This window comes from Dreissena polymorpha, chromosome 15, assembly GCF_020536995.1.
Source record: "Dreissena polymorpha isolate Duluth1 chromosome 15, UMN_Dpol_1.0, whole genome shotgun sequence".
Lineage (NCBI taxonomy): Eukaryota > Metazoa > Mollusca > Bivalvia > Myida > Dreissenidae > Dreissena > Dreissena polymorpha.
In genome coordinates this window covers 23,160,040-23,177,905 of record NC_068369.1, presented here as the reverse complement: position 1 = coordinate 23,177,905, position 17,866 = coordinate 23,160,040, and the positions used below count along the sequence as shown (strand labels likewise).

At 35.0% G+C, this 17,866-nt stretch overlaps 1 protein-coding gene across 17 annotated transcripts in view; it reads left to right on the top strand.

The window, feature by feature from the left end:
- Nucleotides 1–602: 602 nt before the first annotated feature.
- The window catches only part of LOC127860067 (uncharacterized), a 27,747-nt gene continuing 10,483 nt past the window's right edge, over nucleotides 603–17,866 (top strand). The window contains exons 1-2 of one of the 17 annotated variants that reach the window (XM_052397847.1): nucleotides 14,140–14,257; nucleotides 16,523–17,640. Coding sequence is in view for 8 of the 17 variants with exons in the window: in XM_052397857.1 (XP_052253817.1) it covers nucleotides 16,653–17,640 (988 nt within the window). In the remaining 9 variants the exon portion in view is untranslated. The other 16 variants (XM_052397857.1, XM_052397844.1, XM_052397855.1 and 13 more) reach the window with 16 other exon arrangements.

The window sequence follows — 17,866 nt, the reverse complement described above, 5'->3', positions numbered from 1 at the left end:
ATATGTCTTCAGTATGGAATAAGCAGGATCGAGCTTTTTTTCATATTTCCGAATCGTTTTCGGAAATCCTTGTTTGATATGAGGGCAACTGCTGATCCTGTATCAAGCTTCATGGGTACCTCGACATAGTTAATCTTCGGCTTAACGATAAATTTCCCGTTGTCTCTTTTGTTCACAGTGTTGATCACTGAAACGTCTTCCTCCATATACTGCACCGACTTAAGCTTCCTACATATAGCCTTTATATGTCCCTTTTCTTCACAGTGATGACAAACTGCATCCTTCAGTCTGCATTTAAAGGAGGGGTGATTATTTTTCCCACAATGGATGCACTTGTTGCTCTCTTTGGCATGTTTGTGTTGCTTCCATTTGTTGGGTTTTGTTGAATGTCCAACTCGGTTGACGGGCACAACGGCGGCTGCCGATAACTGTAACTCGGCGGCGTCCTTATGAGCAGCTTCCATGGCAAGCGCTATTTCTATGGCATTTTGCAGTGTCAAATCAGCGATTGACAATAGCATCGCTGTGTTCCAGCATCTTTAAGTCCACAAACGAACCTGTCCCTTAAAGAATCGTTCAAGTTCGATCCGTACTGCAAAACACATTCGTTTGATGCACTGTTTTCCCTCCTTGGATTCACTATGAGGAATGTCAGCTCGGATGGCAACTGTTTGTTCTCAGCGATGGTCGACCAGTTGAGGATTCGAGGAGTGTACGAGTATACACCACGTTCACTGCGCACAGCTGCAGTGAATTTTCTTAGGCAGAATCCACAACTGGTGAGTTTTCTTTTCGTCTGGCCCGATATGTTTGGATTGACGCGTGAAAGGTGGTACTTGGTCGTAAAATAGGTGGATAAGACATCATATGTAACTATATTTCTTGGGAGTAGAAAGCCGGATAAGGTGAAATATATTCATTTTGTTCTTGCCGTATTAAAGCATTTTATTTGGAAAGGCAATACATACACCTCATAGTTACCAGTAAACAATGTTTACATTGGTTTAAAATTGGTGTGAAAGACTAAATGTTTGATTTGTAAATTGATCCAAACGTTCAATAAAATAGTAAATTAATTCCAGAAAGATGTTTTTTTGGTAAGATTTCCTACTGATGAATTTTTGTATACATATGAATAAAAGTGACTATTTGTCATATATTTTATAAATAAAATACTTCAGGATGACAACACAAACATTAGGAACTTCATCGAAGGAGATTTAGAAGACTACTTTCAGGAGATGAATAAAGACGGACAATGGGGGGACCACATTGTGATTCAGTATAACAGTCTATACTTAAATGCTGATAGTTTGATATCGATCTGTTGTTCTTTTACAATACAGCGGGAAATGAGTTAATTATTTAGTTTAAACCTTTTTATTTAAGCTCGATTGCATAGAAAGCCTAAGGCTTATTTTAAAAGTTCTCGAGTCGATATCCTGGGCCTAGAACCAGTACTTGGTGTCTATTGGGAAGATCTAAAGAACGCTCCCACAGTTGGGATCGAACCCGGGACCTCCCGGTCGCTAGGCGGACAACAGATCCACAACGCCAAGCGACATTTTTAAAGTTCATATTTGGACGAATATCAAATATATTGCTGGTAAATAACTACCTACAAGTGTACTCTTAGAGCCAATAAGCGATGTTATATGTTAAGCCAAATAGTAAAACATCTTACGTTATAAACAATATCTTGCGGTTTGTAGAAATGTATAAGAATATTTGGAATAATAATCTTTACAAAATGCAATACATTAATATTTTTTTTCCAATGTTGATGCATATAGTTTTAGGAGGGCGTTCTGACTCGTGTGTTATTTCTGGATGCAATTCAGATTCAGGGGTCGCAGGTTCGTGCAGCCAAGCAGTTCTAAATATGTTTAAACGTGCATTTACACTTTCATTGTTATTGTATACTCATGTAAAGTGCGTTCAAAGAAATCATTTAATGGAAACATACATGCATTTATTGTTATGATAACTAAACGTTCATATATTGATGTACGATACTGCTGGAATAATATATTTTTGTATTTTCTTTTATCCTGAATAGGAATTGGTGGCGATGTCCCAGACATATATTTGTCCTTCGCAATGATGTATTGCCTTAAACAGCAGATTATTCAGCCTCTTGTTCAACAACAAATTCCCAGAATAACGAATTTTTACCTTTTATATAATTTTTGTAAAGACCACTCTGATGCTCTTTACGTCGGGATTTTAGGATCCAATCAGGAAACACGTTCTTTCAAAGAGGATCTGTTTATTATCCCACTTGATACAGTTGTGGTTGATGATTTCACATCTAGTAAAGTGCACAAGAGGAATCAACTAAAAGCTGTAAGACAAGAGAATGGTAATACCATAAACCTTGTACCTGAAAAGCCTGAAAATTGGATGAGATGTCTTAACCAAGAACACTTTCTGCATCATTTACAAATGCCGTCTGACATGATGGATTCCCCTCGATGGATTGCATTCCAAACAAAAATGCCCAGTACCGAACGATGGCTCGAAAGAAGCCGCCGGTACGGTTGGCCACCTAAAAGGGCAATATATGATTTATTAACTGGGGATGGATTCCTCGTGGTCCCTGAGCTCGAATGTTCTAAATATGCATGGAAATACGATTTTAGATTGGCAGAAGATATTCTCCTCGCGAAGGCTTTTGAAGATTATCAGAAAGATTGTTTCAAGATTACAAAAATCCTTTTGGACGAAACACAAGTCAATCTGTACTTACCGTACGTTTGTGTAAAACACGCGTTCTATTATCAATGTCAAGAAACACCGGCTAATGTTTGGAAGTCGGATCCTACGCTCTGTCTTCGGTCATTGATTGGTCGATTCATATCCAACATAAATGATGCATGTTTCCCCAACTTTTTTGATAGCACGTTGAATTTGATGCCAAATAATCTCTCACTTGACGAAAGAAGTCTAGTTAAGCAACGACTGCTTATTGCACAAAAGCACACATTTGTCTGTCTATGTAATGCGTTCAGTACTCCAGCAAAGGACTTTGAGGATAGATGGTCGAGAGCATTTGCCGGCATGTTCCATCGACTGGTAGAAAGCATGCAATCGAGCGATACTGAAAGAGTTCTCGAAGAATGCTTTATACCAACAGCAGTAGCCGGCATACAAGAGTTTGTGGAACGTGAACGGTTTTCACTAGCATACGAACGATGCACTGAAGCTGTAGAGGAATTGAATCAGGTTTGCAACGCTGAGTTGGCTTTCAATTACATAGTTAACCTGGTAGTTTTCCCTGCTTTTTGTAATGTGCGACGTTGGCTGTTCGCATTCTATGTGGCTTTTGTCACGGGACACTATTGGTTCGATGAAGTTAATACGGATTTAGACTCAGTTTCACTTGTTGATGTCTTTGGAAAAGAGCTTAACGGAATGTTATTAGATAAATTTGAAAAAGAAGTAAACATCCCGACTCATTTTATTGCGCCAGAACGTATCTGTCAAACAACCTTTGCTTTGGCAAAGGTTCTGGAGCAATGTGACATTGATGAAGCTGTCATAACCAAAGTAGAATTGGAAGCCCTGGATTACGTGATCATTCAGCTAGCAAACTGCACATCAAATGTATGTGTCTCAGATATAACTATTGCTGATAAAGTCAGAGAATTTTATGCGGATGTGAGAAAACGAACAAATAGAAAAATAATGGAACTAGCTATCATCCCAAAGGATAGAAGCAACTTGCAGGAAGATATCAATAGAATAAATCTGATTTGCTCAAAACTGCAAGAGATGAATATGCAATAAAACAAAAACAAAACATGTATGTTAAGGACGAACACTGGCAATTATGACAGAGTAAAAATATTGCCAACCTTTCTTAATTATTATCAGAATTAATTTTGTTATTAAGCTTGTACAAGAATGTTAATATAGTGTTATTGTTCATATGATGCGATTGGTAAATTACTGTTTTCAAATATAATCTTTAAACAATATATAAACTTTTACAGAAGAGTTAACATCAAAGGATATTTACGATCTCATCAAATTATATATACTCGGTTGCAATTAACAAGTATGTGTCATTATTATGTAACCAAACTTCCGAACCAGCAATAATGTGTGTGTTAGTATAAATATTGTATATTGTAAATAAATAATATTATCTTCCGAACGAAGGTAGTTTTGACATTGCTGTTTTGTTTCTTATTTGCATAATAGTCGGACATGGCTTACATTTTTTATTTGTTTTATATTTCCCTTAGAATGAATGAATACTACATTTATTATGTGTTTTAATAGTTTTTCTTAATATATGATTTCATTCTGTTATATTTGTTATATTTGACAGCCTGTTTTGTATCATCCTTCAATGAAAATGTACCGTTTAATATGTATTTACTTGTATATTTCTGACTGTTTCAAATTGTAGTTATAAATATCTTGTCTTAATCGTTAAATGTTTTTTCGAGACAAAAGTATCACAATATTGCATTAATATGAACTTATCAAAATGCTGCCATGAGATCTCGTTCTATTTGATTTCATTATTTTGTATTTGTTATTATTTGCCAGTCTTGCAAGGCTGAGTTGGTTGTCAATTACATAGTTAACCTAATAGTTATCCCTGTTCTTGTTATGTGCGACATTGGCTGTTTGCATTATATTTGCCTTTTGTCACGGGACACTATTGGTTCGATGAAGTTAATAAGGATTTAGACTTAGTTTTACTTTTGATGTCCTTGGATAAGAGCTTAACGAAATGTTATTAGATACATTTGGAAAAGAAGTTAACATCCCGACTATTTTATTGAGCCAGAACGTATCTATCAAACAACCTTTTCTTTGGCATAGGTTCTGGAGCAATGTGACATTGATGACGCTGTCATAGTTTTGTCTAGTCTTTTACTGAAAAAATGTACCCTTTTACCTGTATTCGCTTGTATAATTTTGACTGATTGAAATTTTAGTTATAAATAGCTAGTTTTTATCGTTAAATGTTTTTCCTAGTCACAATATTGCATTAGTATGAACATGTCAATATGATGCCATGATCCAGGGACCTATACATTGCTATTTTGTTTGTATAGGTCCCTGCATAAGCTTTCGTTGGAATTAACAATAAAATAACATATAATATTTTGGCAGTTAAAAAAGCAATAATCTAGTTGTAAATGTGTTTTTTTTACAAATAACCATCTAGTCTTCATTGTTAATTTTAAGTTTTTTCTTGGTCGACAGTTTTACAATGTATAATAAATGCATCATATATTGAAAATTGAAATAATCTTAGTAAGAGTTTTTGTTGTTAATATATACGTTTTTTTATTGTTTATGAAAAAATATATGTTTTAAATATCGACATGATGTCGGTTGCATATCTTAAATAGATATATATATAGAGAGTATATCGGGCCGATATATAGCCGTGTTGCACATCCTACGTCGAACCGCTATAAAACCCGATATAGGCCCGACATTGGAAATGATATCGGGCCGATATAGGACCGATATGAAATGTTTGCTGGGAACTGTTAACATTATGATATCATGATTACGCTGTAAATGAGGCTATGTTTGTTTCGTTTTGAATGTTTGTTTGACTTTTAATATAAAAGTAAGTCAATTAAAACACGGTGTCATTTTCTAAACTGCTTTGATCATTTGTGTATAATGGAAGGGGACAATGTTTGCCTTTACCGGTAGGCTCTATGTGTGCTTTCCAACTAAAACGTATTTTGGATAATTCTTATAACTTTTGAGGTTTTTAATCTGTAGTGAACTTCGTGTAAAATTGCTTTATTCCGAACGGCTTCTGAGTATGTACGTTAAACTGAGATAATGTGACCAAAATAAATTACAAGATCCTTGTTCCTATACGCACGAGTATACTATCAAAATTCACTGAGGTGTCGAGAAAAGGCATATAATTTTACATCGAGAGGTCCCGGATTCATTTACCTCGACAGCCAAACTTGATTTATCAACGGGTTATTTCTATAATAATAATGTTTGACTATTCTAAATATTAAATTGTTGTAAATAAAACACAAAAATATAAGATTGCATTTTAAAAAAGTAAATTAGCAAAGTTTAAACAAGTACAAATGATTTTCTACATGTTATTAATACGTGTAAGCAGTTTATGAGACTTGCAAAAGAAAACCATGTGTTAAATAAGTTCACGCAACATCTTTAATTCTCAACAACCGCACGGTAATGACATATTCATTTGTACAAACATGGAAGCCATAGAAAGTGAAGCTTAAACTTAAAATGTGTGCTTTGAAAATAACATATGTAAATAGTTTTCAATCAATGCTGCATGATGACAAATCTATGCCCAAAGTTTGCACAATCGTTGTCGTTATTTTTTTATTATTATTTAAAACAAATGAATTATGCAATAATATTGGTATTTTTCTGTTGGTTTTTTTTGTGGAAGGGGGGGGGGCAAACAACACTTTAGTGGTGATATTTTGTAAATTCCACTCGTTACACCGCATTTTCTGTACCGACCATATAAGCGCAAATATAAGCAATGAGTTATAAAGAATAAACATATATATTGATGATTGGCGACTGAGACGTCTTGAAATCGTTACTTTTTAGGTAATTATTTCTTAAACTCTAACTTTTGGGGCAAAATATCATTGCAATATGAAATGTGCAAAGAAAGAATATGAAATAAAAATGTCGTATACCAGATCTTAAACCTTAATGACGGAAAAAAAGCAGACGTTAAACTAGCGAAGAAATTAACATTTCAGAAAAATACGAACTGAACTGGATATTCGGTTACAAATTGAATTTGGATGCGACGGTCCTCGTTATCTATAATGGAGGGCAAACGGATTAAATCAATACGTACGGCGTTCCAAGTCTAATATTATAAATGCAATATGATTTATTATCACAATTGATACTTTTCTTAAGCAAACAATTATTCCAATTATTTTTGAAAACATTCTCATAATATTATACATTTGTGTGTGCCCACATTTAGCGGGATAGCCCCTACGTACAGGGCTGTTGACATTGACAGCCAAAACGGACGTATGGTGCAGTGTAACCTACTATAAGATACATTTTTTATTATCCCCACGCTTTTTGAAAAGCGGGGGGATATTGTGGTTATCTCCGGCGTCTGTCCGTCTGTCTGTCCGTCCGTCCTGGCCACTATCTCCTCCTACATTATAAGCACTAGAACCTTGAAACTTACACACATGGTAGCTATGAGCATATGTGCGACCCTGCACTATTTGGAATTTTGATCTGACCCCTGGGTCAAAAGTTATGGGGTTTGGGTTGAGGCCGGGTCAGAGATTTTCCTGCGACCGCGGTTCGAAAAAGGCTCATAACTACTCTGTCCCTTCAGATATTGCTTTCATATTTTGTATGCATGTGTATCTAGACAACTTCTATCCATGTGCATACAATGTTTTACCCCTTTGACCTTGACCTTGAATTTGGGGTCAGTTTTAAGTTTTTGAAGTCTGCGATTCGAAAAAGTCTCATAACTACTGTGTCCCTTCAGAGATTGCTTTCATATTTAGTATGCATGTGTATCTAGACAACACCTATCCATGAGCATACAATTTTTTACCACTGTGACCTTGACCTTGAACTTGGAGCCAGTTTTCAGGTTTCGAAATCTGCGACCGCGATTTGAAAAAGGCTCATAACTTCTGTGTCTTTTCAGATATTGCTTTCATATTTGGTATGCGTGTGTATCTGGACAAGACCTTTCCATGCGCATAAAAAAAAATTACCCCTGTGACCTTGACCTTGAATTCGGGCCAGTTTTCAGGTTTTGAAATCTGCGACCGCGATTCGAAAAAGGCTCATAACTACTGTGTCCCTTCAGATATTGCTTTCATATTTGGTATGCATGTGTATCTGGACAACACCTTTTCATGCGCATAAAAAATGTTTACCCCTGTGACCTTGACCTTGAGGTTAGTTTTCAGGTTTCGAAATCTGCGATCGCGATTCGAAAAAGACTCATAATTACTGTGTCCCTTCATATATTACTTTCATATTTGGTATGCATGTGTATCAAGACAACACCTATCCATGAGCTCACAATTTTTCACCCTTATGACCTTGACCTTGAACTTGGGGTCAGTTTTCAGGTTTCGAAATCTGCAACTGCGATTCGAAAAAGGCTCATATATAACGTGTCTCTGCAGATATTGCTTTCATATTTGGTATGCATGTGTATCTGGACAACACCTTTCCATGGACATAAAACAATTTACACCTGTGACCTTGACCTTGAACTTGGGGCCAGTTTTCAGGTTTTGAAATCTGCGACCGCAATTCGAAAAAGGCTCATAACTTATGTGTTCCTTCAAATATTACTTTCATATTTGGTATGCATGTGTATCTGTACAACACCTTTCCATGCGCATAAAATGTTTGACCCCTGTGACCTTGACCTTGAACTCGAGGTCAGCGTTCAGGTTTCAAAATCTGCGACTACGATTCGAAAACGGCTCATACCTACTGTGTCCCTTCAGATATTGATTTCATATTTGGTTTGCATGTGTATCTGGACAAGACCTTTCCATGCGCATGAAATGTTTTACCACTGTGACCTTGACCTTGAACCTAGGGTCCGCGTTTAGATTGTGAAATCTATCATGTGGTTATCTCCGCCGTCTGTCTGTCCGTTCGTCCTGGCCACTATCTCCTCCAACACTATTAGCACTAGAACCTTGAAACTTACTCACATGGTAGCTGTGAGCATACCGTATGTGCCACAGTGCACTATTTTTAAATTTGATTTGACCCGTGGGTTAAAATTTATGGGAGTTGGTGATGGGGCCGGGTCAGAGATTTTCACTCAAATTTTTAGGTTTTTTTACATTAACTTCTTCATTGCTACACCCATTTACTTCAAATTAATACTGAACATCTCCTATGACAATACGGTAAATCTCAACTATGCATGGCCCCATTACCAACACTGGGGCGCCCCTGGGTCAAACATGCGGCGTGGGGATACGCGTCGACCTCTGCCGCGCCATTTCTAGTTTCAATGCTATTATTATCTATACCATATTGTAGATATATATCGGTTCATAATTAGATTATAAACAGTGTTTGTTTGAAAAGTAGCATTACATTTTTGAAAGATTATTATGTCTCTATGGAAACCTAAAAACGATCGCCATATCGGATTAAAAAACAAACATGGACGACGGAGTTTAACAAAACTGTATTTTTTCATTTTCCCCAAAATAATTGCGTAAACAAACAAAAATCACAACTCAAACACAAACTCTAAGAAAAGCTCCTGTTCAGCTGTCAAGAACACACGATTATCTTTACGGTAGGTGCTATAAACAAACTATTTGCTTTGGTTCTCTACTGTTTTAATAACTTAACTGATTTTATTTTCTCCTACCTTGTGTCTTCTGGGAACCTCTTCAATTATAGTATTTCCACTCTGGTCTGAATTGTATTTGTTATAAATGCCACTAGTTCCTTAATTTGACTCATATTAATGCACTTCTGATATGTCAAACCGCTTATCCAACCATAATTTGTCTAGTTGAGTTTTTAACGAAAGTACGGTATCATATGTCACACTGTCTTGAAGTAAATTGCTCCAAACTGAGATTGTGCGATGTCCAAAAGAATGGAGGCAAAATGACTTATGTCCTTTCGGTTTTGCAAGTTTTAAGCAATAGCCTCTTGTCCCGCTATTTTCAGAATAATTGAAAAAAGTTCCAGCATCTATTTCAGTTGAACGATCTTGATATGATAATTTACAGATTTCAGGTACTAATCTGGTGGCCCTACGCTGTGCGTTTTCAATTATTTGTTTAAGTTTCTTAGGATGAGGATAGTAGATCAAGTTGCCATAGTCCAGATGAGATCTAATAAGCAACTTGTATAATGTCAAAAACAATGCATTGTTCATATGCGTGAATATTCTCTTGATTAGTCCAGTTATTCTGTTGACTTTATTAACTGTGCTGTTAATGTGACTTTCAAAATTCAATTTTTTGGTGGAGAGTATACCCAGATACTTCTCAGCATCATCTCTGGTACGATTATGAGCATTTCAATCACCATCCAATATGTTATAGTTAAACAAAATGAACTTTCTCATTTAATAATGACACAATTTTACAATTTTTGCTGAAACGACCAGTCATTACTCCATTTGCAAAGTCAACTAAAATTCGTGTTTTCATCATTTGTTGTTGTGTAGGTGACGTGCTATGTTGATTATGATTGTGAGTACTGAGATAAAAAAATAAGTGGAATATTTCATTGTTGTGGTGTTCTGATGGGTACTTCTTCTTGAATGCTTTGAGCTTTTTTGATAACATGAAATCCAGTATTTCTCGGTACTAAAGGAATATTATAATCATAGTTGTCTTAATATCATGTTTAGGTATCGGATAAATGATTGTTTATACATTCACTATGCCATATTTGACTTTTCTTAGTGTCAAAATTGTTTTTTATAACAAAACAAATCATTCATTTTTACTGTAACCACAACAAAAACAACACCACTGTCCGTCATTTTGATTTATTATCACATCAGGTATTTCCGAGGTAAACATTTTCATTGTTTTGTGTGTATGAACTTAATCTTATTCAAATCGGACATAAATTTATTGCCTTGTACAATAACATGAAATCTCAACGGTCAATTTATTTTGTAAACCTTAAACATTTTTTTTTAAATCAATGCTGGACGGATGGTGTATATAGTTCTTTGTTATGATTGTCGAAAATGAGATTGTTTTCGGAGAAAACCCGAGGTATTGTCATAACCTGATCGTCTGCCGTTCGATGTCCGCGTTGTGCTAAAACCTTAACATTGGCTCTAAAATCAAAGTGCTTCCACCTACAACATTTAAACTTCATATGTAGCTGCACCTTGATGCGTTCGACACGCCACACCCATTTTAGGGTAACTAGGTCAAAGGTAAAGGCCACTGTGACCTCTAATATTCTTCTGACAAACTTTCATTTATTCAAAACTGCACCGAGCGTTGGCACCCGCTTTGCGGTGCTCTTGTTTTAAGATTTATTATGTTAATTGCATTAAATGACAGCATCTGTTTATTGTTGGTTGGTATATGGTTATTATGAAAGCTTACATTTAGAATCAATGCATTCCTTAATCAAGCAGCATAAACACATTATTTGTGTTATAGTACCGTAAAACACTTTGCAATAAATATCTTGAAAACATTTAACTTTGCCAAACATATAAGAAGTATTCCCAAAGGACAAATTACTTACTGAACTAACAATTGCATTGAGATTGGTAAAATGTTGATGAGACGGTAACGTTGAATTATATAGTTAAAGGGACTGTCAACCACGACGACGAAGAAAAGAAAAGTTGTAAAATACCGTATTTTTTTACAATTAATAGTTTAAATTGATTAAAATATCACGACTGGTATTACATTACTTGAAAAAAGTTGTCAAATGTTCATTTTTTCAGTATATTCGGTAATAAATTTTACTGGGTAACTTCCAGTTAACTATAAATAACGCCAGTAGATTGACCATCATCGTCACGTGGTAAACCCAGGAATGCAAATTGTGCATGCGTAGTGAATTGTATATATTTTATATATTAAATGATCAATCTACTTGCGTTATTTATAGTGTGTATACCGTAATGTCAACTATTTTCGCGATGTACTTTCGATTTCACATCGCAAAAGTTTATTACCGAATATACTGAAAATATGAACTTTTTACAAGTAATGTAATATACCAGTCATGATATTTTAATCAATATAAACTAATAATTGTAAACAAATACGGTATTTTACAACTTTTCTTTTCTTCGTCGTCGTGGTTGACAGTCCCTTTAAGTAGTGGTCTGGAGTAAATCATCATTTACATAGTATGTGTGCTTCGTTTGGACTAAGCATATGTAGAGTTTATTCTAATCTTACTCAGCATTTAATAGCATTAACATTATCCAATAATGGATTAATAAAGAAATATCGGGTGAGTGTCATGAAAATTCATACGGTCTAATTATTTTTTATAACGCATTCAATTAGCTTACTGAATGTGGTTTGAAGTTCATGCACACAAAAGAAACTGTATTTCTTCAACCATAAAGGATTATTTTCCCTTATTATAGAAAAGGGCCCCAGTGTTCAACACGATGGTTAGCGAGCTACGCCATCACCCTCGCTTTCAAATTAGTTTGGACGTGACAGACCCTGTTCCAAAGTTCATTTCATGACAAAGGAGAGGTAAGGCAGATCAACACAGGGAACAACTGATACGATATACAACGTAAGATTTTCAAATAATTTTTGTGACAATTAAAATAAACATCCCACAACTGATGACGAAAAGTGTTAACATTTTAACGATACTTTCCTGCGTAAAAAATGTATCAGATTTTTTTATGAATTTGCAGCATTGTCATCTAATTGTTTGTTTGTAAAATTGTAAATTGTGAACATTGGAATATTTATGTAGTCATATTTGATTTTGTTAAAAAAGTAATAAAGTTCTGAAGTGTACAGTATTTTATTAGTATGATGTCACAACTCACAAGTAACTTTATGTGAACAGTAATTTCTCTTTCTCAGACAATATTTATTGTTTGCAAATTGGGAGGTTCACATGCCACTTAATAATTAGTATTCTATTTTTCTTTTTCCCCAGATTCAGCTTTTACCCAAGTGTGCAAGTTCTTTCCAAGGAATATTCCTCATCCTCAGCACATGTCCGCGGTTCAGACATATTTAAATTCTTTAGAAAGCGATAAAGTAGTATTAGACTAAAAGAATTGCAAGTGTGTAAGTTCAGGGCTTGCACTAAAACAAGTAGTGAAATGAGTTATCATACTCGCAAGTTTCTGTAAATTTGTCATCATGTCACATCCTTAAAAACGATATATATACAAACAGATATAAAAAGTCAGAAAAAAACACACCAAACACAGCCCTAATCGCAAAACAAACATCACAATTTTCTTCAATAAAATGTTTGTCTAATGTATGACATTGATAGATGTACGACCAGATTGTATAAGGGCCCGATGTAAAAATTATGAAGATGCTTACATGATTGATGAATGTGTTCGTGAGAAAACATTTATCTCATGCTAAATCTTGTTTTCTATGCAATATTACTAATATTACAATTGTTTCTCTTAAGCACGTGTAATATAGTTTGTGCGCGTATGCATTGGCTAAACTTTTGTTTTATTGACCAATCGCATTACGTTATCGTTCTGCACTGACGTTTCAACCTCAAGTAAAGTAACAAATGAAAGCAACTTCCTGGTTTATCATGACGTAAACGTAAATATTAATTTTGTTTCCCGATTTCAAAGATAGCTTTTGTTAAATATATTATAATTTGACAACTCGTTTTCATATGCGAGTGTCTGTCTGTCTGTCTGTTTGTCTGTCTGTCTGTCTGTCTGTCTGTCTGTCTGTCTGTCTGTCTGTCTGTCTGTCTGTCTGTCTGTCTGTCTGTCTGTCTGTCTGTCTGTCTGTCTGTCTGTCTGTCTGTCTGTCTATCTGTCTGTCTGTCTGTCTGTCTGTCTGTCTGTCTGTCTGTCTGTCTGTCTGTCTGTCTGTCTGTCTGTCTGTCTGTCTGTCTGTCTGTATGTCTGTCTGTCTGTATGTCTGTCTGTCTGTTTGTCCGTCCGTCCGTCTGTATGTCTGTCTGTGCGTCCGTCTGCCCGTCCTCCCGTTCGCCCGTTCGCCCGCCCTCCCGTCTGACTGACTATTTTGCTTGGATAGGTCGAACAATTATTCTTCGGATTGAACTGAATCAGTATATCGGTATGCAATTATAATTCGTTTTCTGAATACAGTAAATCACGAAATTAAAGTTCTGTATTCATGTTTAAAAACACTGAAAAGTTTCGAATGCACGCCATGAAAAAAAAAACATGTGACAAGTGTAAAAGGGACTTGTTCACAGATCGTCGCAATTTTAGTCACATATAAGTAATTACAAAACGCTGTACATCAGTGAGTGAAATAACACAATAACTTGCACTCATATTTAAATACAATGTACATTCTTATAAATGAATTATTGTGATTAGACATTGATAAAAGGATCAATCGTTACAAACGCGAAACGGTGGGAGAATTTGGAGTGTTTCTTCTGATTTTGTTATATTTTGTGGAAGGCTGCTTATACAAAGTATATAATTCATAATGTGATCTAACAGCAAGAAAAGCCGAGTGTTTAAGGCGATTGCTATTAAATCCAAAGGCCAGTGTTTAGAGCTTGAGCGCAGGTAAACCTTTTTCTCCTTTATTCATTCTTTACAGTATATTATTCTTTTATTCTTGAGTTATTCCGATGTTTGCATATATCAAATTAAAGCATTAAGTGCGAACTTTTTTTAAAGCCAACATCTATGATCACATCCATTTATGGATATTATTGTTTTATTCTTGAGTTATTTTTATGTTTGCATATATAAAATTAAACCATTTAATGCGAACTTTTTTAAAAGCAGACATCTGTAATCACATCCATTTATTTTATTTCAATATAGTCATCTTTACCATCGCCGTCTTTGAAATACCAATGTCAGGTGTGTTATTTACAAATAACACATTCCTTCTCTATGTATCAATTTATAAACCGCTTAAAAAACAATCAGATTACAGCACATTTTTAAACTTGTTAAATGACACATTTAGGCTGCTTTTTCTTCGCATTCAATAGCAGCATTCGAGTTAAACTTTTCGGAAGATCACTAAAAGAGAGGTTACTTCATGAAATTCACAAACACTGTGATATTACAGTGATTCCCATTGCTCGTCATCCCGGACGTTTATTAAATCCGCAGTTATGCAGGTCGCCGTTGGAAAACCCCAAATAGCCATTTACCTTCACAGACTGTTAAGTTTTATTGATAATGCTGTAATGACGGTATTCCTTATGTACATTAGCATCGTTATGTGCTAAATTATCGGTGCTAGTATTGAATACAAAATGAAATTTATATGTTGGTCGTTTAGCGTGTATATAGCACTTGTAAACGACTTGCATAATCGAAAGCACAGGTAATTACAGGTGTCGTTGGAAAACCCCAAATAGCCACTTGGCAACACGGCCTGTTAGATTATTGATAAAATGCTGAAATAACGGCATTTATTGTGTACATTAAAAAATTTATTTGCTAAAGTATTGGTTTTATTATAGAAAACAGAATTAAAATTTATAAGTTTGGCGTTTAGCGTCTATATAACACATGTAAACGAAATGTGAAATCGAAAGTGGGAAATTATACGGGTAATTTCAGAGGTTGCCAATGATTTAAGTTTTAATAAATTTAACATTTGTGTTATGTAAATGATATGTACAGGTTGTTGGAATACATTTATCTATCATATTTTCATGATATAATCTTTATTGTTAAAATGTAGAAATGAAACAACATATATATAGCAGCAATCCAAGTTCGTATAAGTATGATAACGGTGAATGTAAGTATTCATTATGTTTGTAGTATGTGCTTTTTGTTTTCAAATTGTATAATAAAATATATCATAAAGGACATTATAGAAAGTGGCAGCGAGTGCATACATTACCTTTTTTCTTACGCAAATATTCTAACGTTTATCGTATACTTTGCATATAAATAGTTTTCATGTTTTGATTGTTGTTTTCTGATGACTAATAAACATTAAATCGAAGAACCGTACGTCGGTATAGTTCACTTATGGACTAGCATATTTCGGATAGACAAGTTCCAATGTACACTGGAAAATAAATTGTTGAAATGTGAAACGCAATGGCGTATTAAAAAGCAAGCATTTAACATCGGAATGTCCGATTGAAACTTTCGAATTGAATTTCTATAGTGTGCATTCGTGTATTATTAATTACTTTCTGAAGGTTTTATATAAATAAAAAACGAAATGGAATAAACAAGTTTGTGTGTGTAAGTTTAATTTAAAAAAAGGCTTCAACACTTCAAAATGTCGCATACACTTTGCAAAAGACGTGGACTATATGTAAATAATACGGAATATACTAGGGTAATATGACTTTCGATTTATTTCCAAAGTGATATGCTTTAGCATTTGCAAGCTTAAACAATAATGTGCACAAAAACCCGTAAGGTAACATCCAGATTACATATGCATGTGTTAAAAATATATCTTATCTGTAATATTTGATACGATAACTGTGTCAAGTGTTTAACGTACACGTTTTTATCTTTCAAACGAGGATTTAACAGAATGAACCCACATTCCTTGAGAAGGATTGCACGTTTAATACCAACATTTTTTTCTAAAGACATTGTTTCCAAGAAGACAGATTAGTAAACTAAACAAACATAGAAATGCCTTATCTTATGGAATACCTGTAGTAAAGAATCCGATCCAAAAGGGTTTAGTTTCGTAGCTGCATAAATACATTAACATGGGCGACTTTGAACATAAATACACTCTAATGTTTAGAAAACAAAACATTCATGTTTTTTTGGTCACACACACTGTCATTTATATTTTAAAAATATGCCTGTTTTTTATTTATTTTTCAGAAATGTTTTCTTTGTATCAGGAAGAAGTAATGCTCATGGTCGAAACTGCACAAAGCTGTGTGAAATACTTCACAATCGCAGATAGAATTCTCAAACAAAAATGATAACGTCCATGCAATAAACACAAAACATGACAGACCGGAATGTATTTCGTATGGTTGTCTTCCACACACCACGTGGTCGTTTGTCTGAAACTCGCGGTTTATCTGAAGGTCCAGTCATAACCGAATTACCAGACGATTTTGAGGTGGACAACGTTAAAGCTGTTAAAGGCGTAAAAGACTCTTCCAACGATTCTAATGATAACATTGATACTAATACTGACATAGCAGCAAACGCTCTGGCCAATGATGAAAATGCATTGGATTACAATGCTCGTGCAAAACTTGTAGAAAACAAGCAATCAGGACGTGCTTATACTGATTTGGTTGATAACGAAGAAACTGGTGAAAAAACGGACGATAAATGTACGCCTAAACATGAAGATCGACATACACATTTCACCTTAGGATTTCAGTTTACAACCAAAGATTTGCCGTCTAAACATCCTTCCAATTTCATAAGAAGTAACGACCGCTTCACTAATGATCCAAAGAAGCACGATACAAAAGAACTCGAAATCGAATCACCCACAGGACCTGAAAGCGATTTCAACGACAGTTCTAAACCACTTGTGTCCGCCAACAGGAATGGTAACCATCTTTTTAATGTATCCGCTTATCATCCTGATGCCATACATAATACCGATTCTTTTCAAGAGGCTACGGCATTTCCAAAACAGAATGCATGGAATGCTACATTTGGTGACAACGACCACAAAAATCGATCAGAACGTGCATGTGTGGAGCCTTTTGTCCATTCTGGTCCAAATAAACCAGTAACAGCTAATGACGCCCACCGCATTGAGGATGGTACGTCACAGCACGGGCATTCCAACCAAGGCGAAAATGACGAACAAACAGCCACATGTCCGACTTTCTTAAAACAAAAATACTGTAAACATAAGGAAATTAAAGAAATGCGTGTACCGTGTATTAACGGTTGTCATTTATATGTACTTATGCAATGCACAAATTGTAAGAAAGAGTTTTCAGAAGAAGAGCTCCTAACATTAACAGGTATGCCTATAGTATTGTTTCGTTCAGGTTAATACTATTTGTTTAAATATTATTTGTTTTACGAACAATGGAAGGTGTTAGACAATAACTTTCGTAGTTTGCTTTTTTTTATTACGTTAATTACAGATTCATATTACTGGCGAGTATTGGTACATCACTTGCGCATCTTTGAACTCGTTGGTCAAAGTACAACCTTGAAGTAACTTTCTGTCAAATAAATTAAGCA